The sequence below is a fragment of the Seriola lalandi genome, unplaced genomic scaffold (genome assembly GCF_002814215.2).
Source record: "Seriola lalandi dorsalis isolate HSWRI2012SDOR001 ecotype SW California unplaced genomic scaffold, Sedor1 jcf7180002052685, whole genome shotgun sequence".
Lineage (NCBI taxonomy): Eukaryota > Metazoa > Chordata > Actinopteri > Carangiformes > Carangidae > Seriola > Seriola lalandi.
Window position 1 is genome coordinate 51,989 of NW_019523238.1, and position 17,272 is coordinate 69,260.

Sequence of the window (17,272 nt, forward strand, 5' to 3'; positions counted from 1 at the left end):
ATAAGAAAAAAAAAAAAAAAAAAATTCTGCAAAATTACACAAATTAAAAAAAAAAAAAAAAAAAAAGAATGTAGCAGTACACAGGCATTTTTTGGATTTGCAGTGTTTTATTTGGAAATAAGTTGTGAATATAATATTATTCAACTAATGGCAACAGTGTTGTGACAGTGAAGAATTTCTAATTTTCTTTCTCATAATCTGCTGTTGATCTAGGTTGGTGCTACCAGTCCCAAGTTACATGTAATCATACGTGCACAGGTAAAACTCCAGACAAGCCACTGACATTAAGAGTATAAATGAAAGTAGATAATATGCTGTAGTAATGTTACCTGTTTTCCATCCTCTCGCCTTCACAGGTCCAGAAACATGGGAAGTGGTTTCCCAGCACTGCGGCGGCAGATATCAGTCTCCTGTTAATATTGTTACGAGGCGAATGCTACCAGATGAACGTCTCACTTCTTTTCACCTGACTGGCTATCAAGAGACTTTTCATGGTCGCCTCATGAACAATGGTCACACTGGTATGTCTTATGTGATAACTGAAGTTTTAATTGAAATTTGCTAATTTGATAAAATCCCAATAAGTCAGTGTGCATCTCCGTGATTTAAATCAGCTGGACTAATATAAACTATATAAAATAGTCATAAGGTGATTATCTAATTTTCTTTTTTTTCTTTTTTTTATTATTGATTATATTTCGGCTCTGTTTTAACTTTTTTATTTCCTCTTTTCTAACTGCAGTTTGAGAAATTTTAACAAAGCAATTTGCCCTGCAGGGATCAATAAAGTTTCTGATTCTGATTAAGCCAATGGGATAATGATGTTATATGGTAGGCAGTAAAGTAGATAATTAGCTAAAGAAAAATGGTTCTGCAGGCTTTTGTCGTCTGGTATGATAAAAAATGACCTACAGGGCACAGATCCAGGCTTCCCAAGGGGTTGAGGGCCCCTGGACTCCACCTGCAAAATGTCACTGAAAGAAAAGAAAACGACTATGATGAGATACAAACCAACCACAAACAAATGCAAAGGACCACAAAAATGACTAAAAATAGATACTAAAAGACCACAAGGAGACACAGAATAACCACAAAGAGATGCAAAATGACCAGGATGAGATGCAAAGTGACTCAAAATAGTCACAGTGTTGTGTGTCTCTTTGAGTTTGGGTGTCTTGCTCTGTTAAAGGATGCATGGGTGGCCTTTTATATGTCTGTGCCCAGGTGCCGGTTGTCTCATAATCCTTCCATGTTTGTAATTGCCAACAGTGGTTTCTCCATGAACCTTTTTTTATGATCTCTTTTACCTGATTTAAATGATGATTTTTTTTCTAGTTCAACTGGATTTGCCCTCCAATATAAGGATCAACGGGGGAAATCTGCCTGCATCATACAAGGGGCTTCAAGTTCACCTGCACTGGGGCAACGCTGGAGGGCCAGGGTCTGAACACACCATTGACGGAGAACAATTTCCAATGGAGGTATGAAATACAGGGATAGAAGTTTGTTATAATCAGCAATGCGTGTGATGAAGCCATTTTGTGTGTACTGTATTAAAATCAATTAAGAATGAATTATTATTGTGTCTAAAAAAACCCTAATAATAACATTAACATAATACTTTATGCCACCTACAGATGCATATTGTTCACATAAAAGAAGAATACGACTCTATAGCCCAGGCTGGAAAAGACCGCACTGGTGTGGCTGTTCTTGGATTTTTCTTTCAGGTGATTATATTTTATTATCTTGTTGATATGATAAAGATAAAAAGAGAAGAAATATGAACAGTCCAATATGAAAAAAATAAGAATTTGAAGGTATGCACACTGAATCTTTGAAAAGAAACCAAATTACATTTTCTTCTGATTGAATATTTGTTGTTTCGGATTTCTTCTAATGAAAATGTAGTAGAGTCGGGCCATAGTAGGTTCAGTAATTGCAAAGAATGTCATAGAGTCTAAATTTAATCCTGAAGACTTTTGAGAGGAGTAGGACGTTACACTTATGAAGGAAAGATGGAGGATTATATCAGTATATCTGTTGGCATGAAGATAGAGCTTTGCTGAATGGAGTTGATTGACTTATTACTGCATTTTTCCAGAGATGCCATCAACAATGGCACCTATTTTGTCAATATTTAAGAAAAAACTAATCAATGGCCCAAGAATTGTGCCTTGAGTTACACCAAAGGATAAATAAACAAAGCCATCAGCAGCCATCAGTTAACAAGGAGCTTTTCAATGAGCAGTTATAATGTTGTGATAAGAAAAAATGATTTATTATTTTTTGGAAAAAATATTCTTGTAACCTTTGCAGATCAGAAGTCACAGACAGCAATAAAACTTTTACAAGGTTAGTGTTTAAAACCAAATCCAGTATATTCCATTATATTGCCTAAAAAGTATAAAAGGTTTAGGACATAAGTCCTTCAATATACAAAAGTATTGCTCCAACATGTTTCTGTTACCGTCTCTGTCATCAGGAAACACAAAGCATCGATTTACCAGCCAAAGCCTTGTGCATATTTCCAGGGACTCAATGAAAAGCCCTTTACCATTTAACCATCTGTTTGAACCAAATCATCTACTTGAAACTTGAACATTTTATTCTCTTATTTCAGGAGTCTGCGTCCGCAAATAAGAAATTTGATCCACTCATAAATGCTCTGAAATACATCCCACAACCAAGTAAGTCATGTCTGCTGATAGAAAAAGAAGATAATGGTGCTTCATTATCTTAAATGTGCCACATTGTCCTAAATGTGCTGCTGATTGTTCTGGTGTTAGGCTAAAGTGCAATTGTTAGGTGATAACACAGTGTCATAAAAAACAATTCTTACATCCCAACAGTAAATCAATTAAAACGATTAAACTGTAACCTTGGACTTATTTGTTGTCTAATACTAGATTTCTTGCTTACTTCATTGTCTTGTTAATGTTTTATAAAAAACCAGCCAACAGCACCGAACTCAAGGGTGTGTCCCTGGACATGTTCATTCTTCCCTACAACACCATGACCAAGTACTTTCGCTATGACGGCTCCCTCACAACACCCAACTGTGCTGAAGCTGTTGTCTGGAGCCTGTTTGAAAATGCTATTCCTCTCAGCAAGAAACAGGTAATTATTACAAAATATATTATAGTAGTTTACACTTACTGAAATATTAAAAGTCAAACAGGTGGTGGTACCTTACTTTAGCAGTTTGATAAAACAACAATAAAACAACAAAAATAATTAAATAAAATGAAATAAATTTAAATTCATTTAAAAGCAGGGAAAGATGTAGCAAGTTTGGGGACCTGGATTGGAAAAGCATGATAGCCTTTAGTCACCAATCATGCTCTGGGAACATGATCCAGAAGGCCACTATCAGCCCAGGCTCTTATGAGTTACTAAATCCTTGACATACATAGGGGCCTGGTTGTGTAAAGTCTTAGAAGTCAACATTCAAATTTTAAAATTGAAACAAACACTAATAGGATGCTAATGCAGGAAAGCCAGAATGGCTGTTAAACAATCACGTTTTCTTGAAGCACTGATAATTAGCAGCAACATTTTGGACCAATTGAAGGAAATGTACAGAAGCCTGAGTAAAACATGTATATTGAGCATTACCAAAAGTTATCTGTGAAAAAATAAAAGGCATGCACAACCACGTGTAAATCCTCAGAGGATAGAAAAAGATTTCCTCTTTGAAAATAACTGCTGGACTGAACAAAACTTCTTTACTTGGCCATCAAAACAAAGGGCAGAATCCTATACATTACCCAAATAACTTGCAGCTGTTTTGATATCATTTGATAGTGCTCCTGGGTTGCTGGCTATCTGACTGAAAGAAATGAATGTGACGAACCACAGAATTTCTATTTTGTCATCATTAAGTTTGCAGATGTTTTGGGAAGTTCAGCAATTTGAATCAGAGAGGCAGTTTGTAAATTGGGTTAGGCTGCTAGGATTAACGGGATGTACAACTGGGTGGCATTGGTGATACTGTAGATTATGTTTACTAATGACATAATAAACTAATAATATGTTTTTACCCCACAAATGCATCTTTCAGCTGTACTTCACAATGCACACTCAGATTTTACATTTAGAAGTTTCCTTCCGCTGCTCTGAAAGCATGATAACAGCCCCAAACTGGAAGGTTTTCATGGGGATTTTCATTTCTGAAGCTTTGGAGATTTCTGTTATTGCTGCATTAGCATGTATCAACTCATGTTAATCATGAGGAACAGTTTTTACTTTGAACAACTGATCACATTTTACTGCTGTTACTTTTGTGATTCTTTTACTTAGAGCAACTAAAAGTGATATTTTTACAATAAGAATGTATTAAATAACAATGCGATGATTGTGAAAGGGGTTGCTTGCAGTGATAACCCTACAAAGAAATTATCTATCTCCCTTTCTGATAAGGCACCATAAATATATACTGTATTGTAAATGGTTTATAAGATATAGTTAATGGATTTATAAATGGTCAATGTTTAATTTAATGAGAACAACTTTTGGGTTACCAGACTGTGGAAAGTGTGTGTTTGTACCTTAAAAAATAGCAGTTTATAAACAGAAAGTGGTCCAGATGTCCTGCAGCAAAGATAAGTGGTCAAACAGTTCATTGGAGACGTCTAACTAATAAATGGAAGAGCTGAAAAGACTGTAAATCTTGTTTACTTGCAACTGTTTTCAGCAAAAAGCCTTAAAAAAGACTTTACTATTTGGATCTTTGGTTGAAACATGCTACACTGTGTTTGCCTGCTTTTAACTGTGTGTATTTGCTGCTTGGGGTAGTGTGGTGTACATTTTTCATTTTTTTCTTTTTTTAAACGTCTTTGCAGAAAACAGCTGCTTCTTGGAAAAAGACACTGATGAGAACTGTGAGACCGAACAAAGGAGTGAAGTTACAGGCTGCAAAAACCAAAAACATTAGCTTAAAGATGCTAAAATGCTTCATAGGGTTGAGGGAAACTGCAGTCTGGTGATAATTAGAGTTTATTTAAATTTTATACTATATGTTGGAGTTTAACGAGTTTCTTGATATAAAAATACTGATTAGAGAAACCTCAATTAATTAATTTGAGTAGCAGCTTGTGTATGTATAGAATTTGCCTCTTTATTACTCTGCCGAGTAAATTTTTACCTGTTTGCTGTGATTTCATTTTTGTTACAGCTCGCTGCATTTTCCCAGCTTCGGTTCCCTAATGGACAACAGATGGTCAGAACTTACAGACCAGTGCAGCCACTGAATGGGAGGCAGGTGTATTACTCCGGAGGCCATGCTGCTGCGGCTAGCATCGTGCTACTCATTACATCAGTGCTTGTGTCCAGTGCACTCTGCCTGCACGATACAGCATGAAAGCCGTTTAATTAACTCAACCTTTATGAAGAAATACTGCTGTCTCTGTCCACTGGTGATTGTCAAATACAAGAAATATAATGTACTGTATATTTAAAAGTAAATTATGGATGTGTGAATCTACTGTATGCACTGTGTGCGATGTTATGGCTATAGGTTTGTGCTAAAGTGTTATAAGCATTTTCTTTCTTTGTTCTATTCGGTGTGTCAAATATGAATTGTATATTTAAGTTGAAGATTTAGCATCTTAACACCACATAATTCTTCTTTTTGTGATTCCTACAACAAACTGCAGTGAAGTTCACTGACAATATCAATCAATCGTTTTTACTGCTTTTGATTCCAAAGTTTCCTTGTTGGATGGCACAGCACAATTTACAGAGTGGGGGACTAATAGCTAATATTGCTGTACCATGTGTTGTAATATGTGATCATATCTGTGATATGGAAATGTTTCCTTCCTGTTCTGCACACGTTTGAACTCTGAACTGTACTTTCTTCAGCCACTGGCCAGTAAATCATCTGAATGATGGCACACATGTTCATGTCGTGGTGCTAAAAAAGGTTAAGCCATTGGTACACACTGTTTCACCACAGTAGTTTGTAAAACATTATGTAATCAGTGAATAAACAAAGGATAAGTTCCTGCTTGGTCATTTTTTTTATCTTTTGAGGGGCCTGTCTGTGTCACTGTGCCCTTCATCTCATAATCTGTTCATAGCTGTTGGATATTTCGGGTTACAAAAAGCAGTTATTTATTGATATTATTTCATATTACAATATTGGCATTGATTTAGGTTATTGCACTGAATAACAGAATAAATAATGTAACTATTAATAATGTACAGTTTATTATTACCAAGAACCAGCACTTTAAATTTGAGTCAGATGTATTTTTACTCTTTTTTTTTTCTTTTTTTTTTAGACATTTTACAAATTTGCACCCTTCATCCACCCACCCCCACCTCCCTCTTACCAAGAGCAGACATAAAACAGGCCAATTAGTTTTGTTGCTATTCTTTTAGTTTTTGTTGTCACTGGAACTGTCTATTCTCATGTGGACCTGAAACGACTCCCAACGTGGGAAAGCTGATGAATATCCAAGTAAAAAATATTCACCATCATATCTGTAAAACTTTCAGTTTTATTTTGAATATTTTCTCCTCTCCAGACTATAGACAGTGTCACCTCCACTAACCTCCACTAAGTGGCAGCACCAAGCAAGTCTGAGCAGGTTCAGCTATCAGTCGTATACTTTACTTACAGTCTTTTAAAGACTACCTGAATATCCTCAGAGTTTTTGTTTCTGTCTCAGACAGTCACAGGAAAGTTTCATCTCTTATTGTGAGACTTGCTAAAAAACCCACAGCCATGATGTAATGAGAAAGTTTGATGTTTGAGTTGACAGAAACAGGAATAGGTACTTTTTGTGGTGTACTACATGAGCATATATGGTCAGACAATTACAACTGTTCAAACAAGGTTCGTTTAAATGCTCTCAATGACGTTTGATTGAATGAATAATTGCAAAACTTTAAAGGTACATTCATAGCTACTATTACAAAGTAGAAGACTGACTCCCTGTCTGAGATCAATCATCATGGGTAAAACATAATTCAATCAATCCTAAGCAGTGACTGGGGAGGATAATACCTACTGGTGTCATTAGATGCTGCGCTTGTTTTTGGCACCCTGTCGCTATCTATATCACCTTAAGTACTCGAGGAGATCACTTTGGATATAATCCCATGTTGCACAGGAATAGATGTCTGATGCAAGCAGAGCCTCTAGCGCAACAGTGCTGAGATAATCTGCAGGATGCACAGTCATGCTCGCCTGCTGCATAGGTTCTTTCCTTATTTTCTTGGCCAAGACACACACACACACACACACACACACACACACAAATGACAAATATATAACCTTTGTGTGTGCATTTATTGTTTGATATGAAATAGATTTTTAGTATCTGATACTATGCAGAAAATGGAACTTTTTTCTCAGTTCCTGCATTTGCAACCTGACTTACTTCATCTACTACTTTACTGTCTGCTTGTCTTTACGTCAATTTTTTTTTTTTTTGGTTTCTCACAAGGACATCTTTTCTCGGTTTGTGCACACCGCCCATCCCCCACTTCCTCTTATTTCTCTTGGTGTGACTCTGAGGTTTGGGTTGTCGTGACAACAGAGGACACAGGCCCGTCTCTCTTCTATTTGCGAAGTTTCTGTTGTTGCAAGCATATTGCACATTTGCTGCTGGGATAAGGAAGAGCCTCACACCACCATCCCCCACCCACACCTTGTCAGAAACATGCAGGCGTGAATGAGTTCTCAGAAACATAAATGAGATATGAAGCTCTTCCTGTAATCTATACAGAATATTTTAAACTTTGGCTTTGACATACATGTTACTCCATACTCCCTTTGATACCAAACATTCAACAGCTCCAGCATCTCTAAAGTGAGCTTGCTCAAACTATAAGTTTGCTAAAATCTTTGATTTACTTTATTTATTATCATTATGTTGCTACTTCAGGCAAAGTACCTCAATTCTGCATCAGTAAACGGTATGTTGGTCTGAGATAATTGGTGCACGTCCACATCAATTATTACTTGGATCAATATCTAACTGCTGTAGTGTCTGACTTCTTTAAAAGCAGGTGACGCCTCATAACTGTACTGTATGCCCTTAAAAGGGATGAGGTCACGCTCGGCAGCAGTGGCGCAGTCTGCTTGGACTTAACGGGGCGTAGACTTTGAATTTGCATGTGTGACTGTGTGTCTGTTTGTGTGCATGTAGATGTGGAAAGTAACCAAGTACACCTAAAAATGTATCCTAAAAATACCTAAAAATTTAGCTTACTTATGAGTATATACTTGAGTATTTCTAGGTTGTATTTTGTGTGTGTGTGTGTGTATATATATACACACACACACATATACATATATATATATATATATATATATATATACATATATATATATATATATACACATATATACATATATATATGTGTGTGTGTATATATACATACATACATACATACATACATACATACATGTATATATATATATACATGTATGTATGTATACACACACAAGTTTTGAGAGTATATAATCCTCTGAAATATGTATTGGTAGAAGCGCCTCTCAAAAGAATGAAGTAGTTGGACCTACATCCACATTCAGCAGTTACAGGTTCATACACAGAATAAATAAAACAATATTTTTTCATATTTTACAACAAATAGTTATTTACTTTAAAGAAACATATCCACATACTTCTGTTTCATATTCTGTTCCCACCATTGTGTGTGTATGGGCATGCACAAACATGTGTACATGCGCATACACTTCCCTGCATGTATAGTTTGTGTGTACGTGTGCATACATGTGTGAGTGTGTGACTGTTAGAGCTTTTCCTGTGTTAACCACGTGGTTCAGACAGGGTTAATAAAAAGATCACATTCACTTCTGGGTTTTCTTTCTTCTGTGGAGTCCAGACACTGGTAAGACCCTGACTGTGAGTGACTATTTAAAAATCTAATGATTGCTGCTTTTATTTGTTGTATCCTTCCAATCAAAATGCACTAAGATATACAAGAAATATTCATTTTTGTCTAATTAATGTCCTATATCAGCATCATTTTAGGCAACATTATTGTCAAATGTTGGTGATACAGATTATGGCTCACTTATGTTTCTTTCTCATAACATTAGATTTTGGCATCTTCTTGTGTAATATTTAATTTGTGAATACTTGACTTTATTCAGCCCGTCATGACTTCGTGTTTGCGGTGGGCCGACCAGGAGCTACTGATGTACAGTGTTGTCACCCATAAAGTAGAAAGCACTACTAAACTTCACTACACAGTGTAGTGTTTCCTACTTTATGGATGAGTACACTGTTTGCTGCAGAGGAATGTAAAAGAAGAAATCAACGAATGGTGTAACAGACTTTAAGACTTTTAGGCCAATCATGAAAACCTTCTGAATTTTTCTTACTGCTTTTGTCATTTTATTTTGTTATTTATTCAAAAAAACATGACAATGGTGGTATGTGGTAAATACATCATTCATACATACATAAATACACACACAAAAATGCAGGTAGGTACTGTGCAAATTCGTGAGTTTATTTTCACTTTCTGCTTTACAATCTTTGCATAGATAACATGATTGACACATTAATTATTTCCTTTATACAAACTTTGCTGTGAATTTTTGTACATAAAAATTGCTGCAAAACTCAACAAAAAACACTGATGTTTTCTCTTAATTGCTCCATATGAAAAGACTATGAGCCAATTATAGAAAATATATAAACAAGGTATAAGGCAAATGCTATTTCAATACACTGGTCTGCAAAAAACTGAGACTATAAGTGTATTATTAAGGCTAAAAAAAAAAAGAAAATCTATCATTTGCCATCAGGTATGATTGAAATACTTGGCTCATTCATATTGTAATACATTTATGGATATACAGTAGATAAGTTTTTTGCAAATTCAGTCATGGTTCATGTCGTTTTTGTGCATGTGGCCAAATAAAAAGTGAATTTTAAACATTGTTTGATTTTTGAAAGTATATGATTTGTAAATGTCTGTATTTTTCTGTACTGATTTGTAAATTTCCTTAAGATTTTTCAATAAATGAATTATCTGAGAATTGTATGACGAGAACCGTTTTCGCTTTGCATCATCCTGATTTTTATTACTGGTTTAATTGGTTGCTTATTTAAGTAGATCCTTATTGATTTGCCATTTAAAGCAGGTGCAGTGCTGTATTCTAATATAAAAATAAAAAATATACATTTTGACACAAAATGTCAGTTTAACCATTTGTTTTTTTAAAAAAAAATTGCCGATTTCTCACTGTGTCCAAGACTTGGCATTTGTAGCGAACATCCTAGCGTGGCGTTTTCTAATCCCAGGGTAGAGGCTGCAGGAAGTTTGATGGAACCAAACCCCGTCGTCCGTGCAGATCCCCCTAAAATTGAGATGAAAGTTAAGGTTGTGTGCAAACGTCAGTGTAAGAACTGAGCAGCAGTCACTTTAATGCAACTGTAGAGGTGACACTCACATAGTAAAATCCATCTTGATCCATGTCACCCATCACATATATGATGTCTCCTGAACGAAAGCCAAGTTCAACCTGTGAGAGGAATAGCCTGAGTCACAAAACCTTTTGTATTTTTATTACAGCAGATTAGTCTCGATATGTAATCAGGTTCATGTGTGATTTTAGTGCTTACTTCACTGTCCATGTTGGGCGAATTTTCCCAGGGATCATAGTCAAATAAGGCCACCATTCGTCGAACAACCACGTCCTCAGGGATACTGGCTACGTCGCTCATATCAGGCGTTAAAGACATACCTGAAGGCCCAAAAGACAAACACTCTGAAATCACACATTAATGCTAAAATAGAAAATCAGTTTGCACATAGGTCAGTGAAAGCATCAAACCTGCTAATAACAGCTAACATACTTCAGTTATCAACCACCTTTGAGCAAATGCACTAAAAGAAACCATTAAGTGGTTAATTTAGTAACTTTATTGATATGCACACACAAGGTTTCTGTATTGCTTTTACATCTTATTTGTTGGAGTATCTTTTTAGCTTTGTTAACTTCCTACAGTTAACAGTTCCTACACTTTCACACCAGGCAGCAGCTCAGAGCAAACTCTCGCAGATGATCAACTAGAGACCACCCTGTTTGACAATAACTGTTGAAGGTAGAGAGAAGATTTTTTTTTTTCTGTGTGTATTACACTCCTTGTATTGAAGTGGTGAAATGTTACCAAGGACATTTACCCCACTGCATTTATTTCACTTACTTAACAATTCAAGATTTTACATACAAAACTTTGAACATTTCAAAATTTTTTGTAAGAAATGAAACTGCCCAAAAGCAAATAGAAATTGAGATTAAACAGGAGGATTTATTGATGAGTTAAATAATAATCAGCTTCTCAAATATGATGATTTGCTACTTTTCCTCATTTTAAATTATAATATATATATATAAATAAAAATATAAACTGCATCATTTTGAGGTTTGTATTGCTGACATTTGAAGACGTCAGTCAAAGCTCTGGGTAACTGAAATACTCATCATGCTTATGCGGTTGTTTACTATATTATACTAGTCCATTTCTTTCTCTTAATTTTAAGCATTTTCAGTGCAAGATTTTTATGTAACCAAACTTTTAGGTACTTGAGCACTTCAAATTTACATTTTATTATACTACATTTCAGAAGGAACTATACAATAGTAACTTTATTTTACAAAACATGATCAACTTCTACAATGAGTCATTATGACACATCAAAGCTCTGCTGGGATTTACCAATAAGAATGATAAAGTTGTAACTTGTCCTATCGCAAACTAACAGGAGACTTACTGAAGTGATGAAATACTTTTGATGTTTTACAAGATTACGTGTGTACAACATATTGTCTTGTGCACACAAGAAAATCATCTTTGATTTAACACTGTTCTGCAAAATGAGCCCTTTCACTTTGGATACTTTAAGTGCCTTTTTCTGGTAATGCATCTGCACTTTTACTGAAGTAGAATTTTAGGACTTGTTTTTATATTGTGGTATTGCCATATTCACTGAAGTGAACACTCCAAATATACTCTTCTCCCACTGCAGTTATGCTAATGTCTTACAGCACAGTGTCCTGCAGAAGAAAAGGGTTCATACCTGTGTGGTCCACAGGGAGGAATCCCTGCTGCATGAGTACATGCTTCAGGTACTCATCATCCACTGGGATCTCAGCCACCATATTACTTGGCACATAACCAGAGAGTCCACCGGACTCCCCATGATAGAAACCATCAGAGTCTTTGTCTCCAAACACCTAACAAATGTAGAAAAAGTTAGTTTTTTACCTTTAATTTACACTTTGAAAGAAAAAAAAAAAGCATGTTTGTGTATTTGCATGTTGTCAGGTTCAGTTAAAAGGCAGCAAATCACATTAATCAGTTGAAAATTATGACAGGAAACAGAAAAAAAAAAAAAAAAAAAAAAAAAAAAAAAAAAAAAAAAAAAAAGCTCATAACGTCGTACACTTTCACCTGGTTTGAATCTAGAACAAACAGGAAACACCATCGTACTGTTTCAAAGAAGCTTTTCAACTGATGCAGTGAGGAAATGCAACTCAAAACGTGTTGTACCTGTGCACTGTACACTACAAGCACTGAAGTGAAACACTTTTACAGCACAAGACATTACAAAAGGGAAGACATGTGACATTGCTTTTACCTTGATTATCTGGCCTGGAACAAAAGGCAGCTCCTCTGCAGCCGTCTCATGGTTGGGAGACATCGCAGCAGGGTTGTATGGGTAAAGTGCCACGAAGAGTCGGACGGTAGGTATGGACACCTGGCTCGCAGTCTCAAGTTCCCATTCTGCGAGTTCCTCCGGAGTAGGAATCCTCACTTCATCTGGGTATATCAAAACATCCAGCTCCAGACTCATCTCCATTTACACCAGTGCGAGTGCTCGACTGGCCACTTGGCAGACAGATGGCCGCTGTAGACAGACCTCTCTTTACCCTTATCCTAATTTGAGGTAACTAAGCTAAGCAGAAGGAACAGTAATCCTCTTTGCAGCAAGTGGATAGATTCATTAGTTCAGCACTGCCTGTTGCACTGTAAGACTCTGCGTGCAAAGTAATGGTTTTTAAAAAGTTGAAAGAGGTTCTTGTGCTGAAATGTCATTTTGTTTGTCTTAGATTGTGGTAATCTGATTAAGACGTGAATATGGTTCTTAAGCGTTTTCCACACAAAATGTCCTACTACAGGTTTTATATTACTTTCTTATACCTATATATCAGTTGAAGAAACTTAAATTTCTACCATGTTTGTGCCTCTGTAACTTTGGTTCAGTATCTCATTCATTTTGACTCTTTGGTTGTAAAATTTAAACTGTTACCATTCAAAGGAAGCTTTTTTTATTTTGGGGTATATTATTTGTGGGTGTGTGCACATGAATGGGTGTTGTCTGGTAACAGCTTAAACATTATTTTACTAATACACTCCACATGAGATATGACAATATAAACTGAAAAATAAAAGAGGTCATAGAGTCTGATACTCTGGGCCAGATGATTGGCTAATAATGTTCCACCTTTAGTGCCACAAAAACCTTAACACAGTTGCAACTAATCAGTTTGCAAAAACCAGCTAAGATAAATGAACCTGTAGCTTTTTGGGCCCCTCAGAGTCTGGGGCCCCTGGGCAGTTGCTTTGCCTGGATGGTGATCCTGCTTTGCTTGGGCCTGTTAAATATTACTAAAGGGTGCATAATAAATAAATTTCTGCAAAACCTGTTTGGAAAACCTCTATTTACCCAACGTGCATTGAAAGATAATCAGTTTTATTCCCAGTGATGAAAGTAAAGAAAAGAGTTATAAACCTTTGGTTTTCTAAAACAAATGTGTGTTTACATTTAAATAGATTGAGTTTAGAAAACAATTAAATTAAAACATGAATGTGAGAATTCATTAAAATTAAGCTTTTTTCCCCACAGGTCCTAGTCTTACCGGCCTGACTCTAGTTGATAAGGGATAACATGGTAAAGAAACTAAATTTCATACAACAAAAAAACAACATTCAATTTCCACCTATAGTTCAAGTCATATAAGCTCAGTATTCATATAAAATTTAATCATCAAGGCTTGGTTAAGTGTGAACCAGCAGTGTTTTGTTTGTTTGTTTTTCTTCTCCTACCATGACTTGACCCAGTTTACACGTCACTAAAAGTCAACACTTCCTCTCTTGACCTCTGGCCAGGTCAGCAGGTGATAATCTCCTGCTGCAGAGGCAGACACAGGTTTAACAAATCTGTGCGTATGTGTATTGGATCAAGTGTTTGAGGTTGAGAGAAAGAGCCAGAAGTGTTGGCGAGAAAAACTCAGAAAAAAAAGGTGGAAATTGGGGACAGTGGGGGAGGAAACATCCATTTTTTAATACTTGCATGTTTTCCCCTTTAGTTGATCATTAGATTTTTATGTATTTTCTATGGCCTCAATACTTTGTGTAGATATTTTTCTCATATTCTTTTTTTTTTTTTTTTTAAGATATTTTTATTTATCAATGAATTGTGTACAGTTTTTAGGCTGATAGCCACTGATTGTTTTAAGTTTTGTTCCTTCTTCTATCCACCACGTTTGTTAATGTAAAAACAAATAAAGTCAAATTGTATTGAATTGTTTCCTGTCACTGAGTGGTTGTACTGGGTCAGTGCGCATTTATGAACCACTCACCTGAGAAACGGGTCCTTCTTGCCAGTTTCAAAAGACATTACTGTGGTTTCATAAGCTTTTTGTCAACAACAATAAAGTCTTTTACTTTCGCACAGTTTACTGTCGAGCTTCTGTCTCATCAGATACTTTCATTTGCATTTTTGTCCACGAGAGGGAGCTGTGAGCAGCTGTCTGTAGCTCACTTTGCTGCTTTGGTAAAGACTGCTCACATAAACCAGAGTAAAATCATTTTAAACATTTAAATGACTCCAAGGATTTACAGGTGCTATGTTATAAAACTGCTGCCTTTGATCAGTGGCGGAGGAAGTAGTAGTGAAAGTACCACTGTAAAAAAATACTGTATTCCTGTATGGAATATATTATTTAGGCAAACTTTATTATCAGTATAATGTACTAATGTAAGTATCAAAAGTAAAAGTAGAAAAACTGAATGCAGAGAAATGCTCCTTTCATTATGGATTAATATGCAGATCATTTTCTTGATCAATAAATTTATTGTTTGGTTTGTTGAATAAGAAAATAGTGAGAAATGTGCAGAACAGTTACCCAGAGCTTTAAGTGACGTCTTCACGTGTCTTACTTTGTTCACACAATAGTTCAGTCCTCAAAATAACTCAGTTTACTGTCATCTAAGAGAAAGAAAACTGCCTTTGATGAGGTATGTTCTGCTCTCAGCATGTTTATAAAATAGCTGCACAAGTTCAACCTCACCAGCAGTTTGCTCTTTGCATCATTCACTCACCTATGACCTTGACAGGAAACGCTGTGATCTCAGGTTACAGTTCAGGGACGTTCTATGAGCTGCCCTATAAAAAAAACAAAAAAACATGTCATGAGTAAAAGAAATAAGGAACATTTCATTCACTTTTATAATAAATCATTTCAAAGCTTGGATTATTGGTTGGACAAAACAAACATGGTGACTTTGTAATTTGGGCTGTAATTGTGAAAGACATTTCTCTGTTACGGTTAGTACTAGGAAACAGGAAGGCCAAATGCAGACATAGACGCAGGCTGGAACAGTTCAGTAATTGTAGCAGAGATGGTGATGATAAAGGCTTAGAGGCAGGTACGCAGCAGGTCAGGCGCTGGCACAAAAAAAACATGCAGAGGAATGACACAACAATCTGGGGGAAGGCGGCTGATATATAAACTGCGAGCTGATTGGGGAATGGGAAACAAGTGAGGTGGGTGTGGGAGTCAGGACTGGGTGATTGGGGAATGAGAGACAGGTGAGCAGGTGGGTGTGGGAGTGAGGTGACTGACACATGGAGGAAAGTACGAGCATAAATGTCAGAGTAAAATGTCAGAAAATATTGAAAACATTGAAAACATTTTGAGTTCACTATCAAAACAGGCCGATAGTCACAACTGAGAAGCTGGCACCAGTGAACTAAAAAAAACGATTAATTGATGTTTAAAATAAAAATTTCTGTCAATTAAATAATCAGTTATTTAATCCCTTGAGCACTGGCTGGTTCTTGGTGCCCAGACCAATTAAAAAAAGCTACCAAGTACAGGACAGTGGAAGTCAGTTGGTTTCAAAAGGGGCACAACAACAAATTTTTCCCCTGGAGGTTAATTTGACCACGGCTGCACCAGTCCGGATGGCAGAAGGTCTGAGCTGCTAAAAATGTTGAATCTTTTTTTTATTGTGCAGCGGCCGAAATATTTTCTATGGGTTTTCAAACATCCCTGGTTAATATCTTTCAGATAAACTGATTGTTCCTTCTATGATCCAAAAGTAAAAGAACCCCACCCCGTCCTGCCTGACCCATCTGTAGACATCTGATGAGCTGCTGCTGTTCATTGCAGCAATGCAGGCCCAGAATGTTGGAGACTTTCTTCATGGTGGACAAAATAAAGTGATAACACAGGAGCCAGAGAGAAAAAGTGGATGACTATTTGGTCTCCATGTTCCCACGGCCGTGTGCAGAGCTCCTCATTCTCTAATGCCAACTTGAAAAGGCTTGAAAAGGCAAAGAAAAAATGGCGACTGTTTACAATATGCACCACGTTGCCCAGCATGTGCAGTGGCCTCTGCAGGCACTACTCTCCCCAGACTGCGAAGGTGATCACCATTATCAATCTGTGGAGCTGTTTCTGAACAAACTACGGCACCCACATTCATCCTGTGCAACAGCGTGGCTCAGTGGTGTAGTTTCTGGACAGTAATGGAGCTACTGGCACAGAGGAATACGATATATCATATCAAACACTCAGTAGTATACATTCATTGTTGGTTTTGGTCGTTTCATACTGTTTGACATCTTCTAATGGCTATACTCCAGCATGATAATGTCACAAAGCGAAAGTCGCTTCAAACTGGTTTCAGGAACATGACGTGTGCACTTCAGTGGCCTCCCCAGTCACCAGATCTAAATCCAATAGAAGACCTTTGGGGTGTGGTAGAACAGGAAATCTGCAGCATAAATGTGGAGCTGAGAAATCTGCAGAAATGATGCAACCATGTCCACATGGACCAGAATCTTAAACATCTTGTGGAATCCACGCCATGAAGAACTGAGGCTGTTTTGAGAGTAAAAGGAAGACCTACCCAGTATTAGTATGGTGTTCCTGTTAAATGCTCAGTGGATGTATATTCTAAGTAGCCCCCCCCCCCCCCCCCCC

The 17,272-nt window shown here is 36.6% G+C and overlaps 3 protein-coding genes across 3 annotated transcripts in view; 2 read left to right on the forward strand and 1 right to left on the reverse strand.

The window, feature by feature from the left end:
* Positions 1–6,007, forward strand: part of ca4b (carbonic anhydrase 4b) — a 7,984-nt gene extending 1,977 nt beyond the window's left edge. The window contains exons 2-8 of the mRNA XM_023400590.2: positions 214–258; positions 357–521; positions 1,336–1,481; positions 1,638–1,730; positions 2,624–2,690; positions 2,957–3,120; positions 5,177–6,007. Coding sequence (XP_023256358.1) covers positions 214–258; positions 357–521; positions 1,336–1,481; positions 1,638–1,730; positions 2,624–2,690; positions 2,957–3,120; positions 5,177–5,362 — 866 coding nt within the window. The 3' untranslated portion in view covers positions 5,363–6,007. The remainder of the gene's footprint in view (positions 1–213; positions 259–356; positions 522–1,335; positions 1,482–1,637; positions 1,731–2,623; positions 2,691–2,956; positions 3,121–5,176) is intronic.
* A 3,470-nt stretch (positions 6,008–9,477) lies between these two features.
* On the reverse strand, positions 9,478–13,243 carry LOC111650670 (RIMS-binding protein 2). The gene is made up of 5 exons (XM_023400591.2): positions 12,637–13,243; positions 12,076–12,232; positions 10,617–10,738; positions 10,445–10,516; positions 9,478–10,351 (listed from the first exon to the last, which is right to left on the reverse strand). Exons 1-5 carry the CDS (start codon positions 12,856–12,858, stop codon positions 10,286–10,288), a joined length of 639 nt encoding a protein of 212 aa, XP_023256359.1. The 5' UTR covers positions 12,859–13,243; the 3' UTR covers positions 9,478–10,285.
* A 3,387-nt stretch (positions 13,244–16,630) lies between these two features.
* The window catches only part of ywhag2 (3-monooxygenase/tryptophan 5-monooxygenase activation protein, gamma polypeptide 2), a 7,715-nt gene continuing 7,073 nt past the window's right edge, over positions 16,631–17,272 (forward strand). Inside the window, exon 1 of the mRNA XM_023400592.1 lies at positions 16,631–16,712. Coding sequence (XP_023256360.1) covers positions 16,631–16,712 — 82 coding nt within the window. The remainder of the gene's footprint in view (positions 16,713–17,272) is intronic.

Excerpts from the sequence above, each read along its gene's own strand:
- LOC111650670 (XM_023400591.2), bottom strand. The coding sequence starts at position 12,858 with ATGGAGATGAGTCTGGAGCTGGATGTTTTGATATACCCAGATGAAGTG. Across the intron at positions 12,233-12,636 it reads TTCCAGGCCAGATAATCAAG|GTGTTTGGAGACAAAGACTC; the intron begins GTAAAAGCAATG and ends TACATTTGTTAG. Across the intron at positions 10,517-10,616 it reads CGCCCAACATGGACAGTGAA|GTTGAACTTGGCTTTCGTTC; the intron begins GTAAGCACTAAA and ends TTCCTCTCACAG.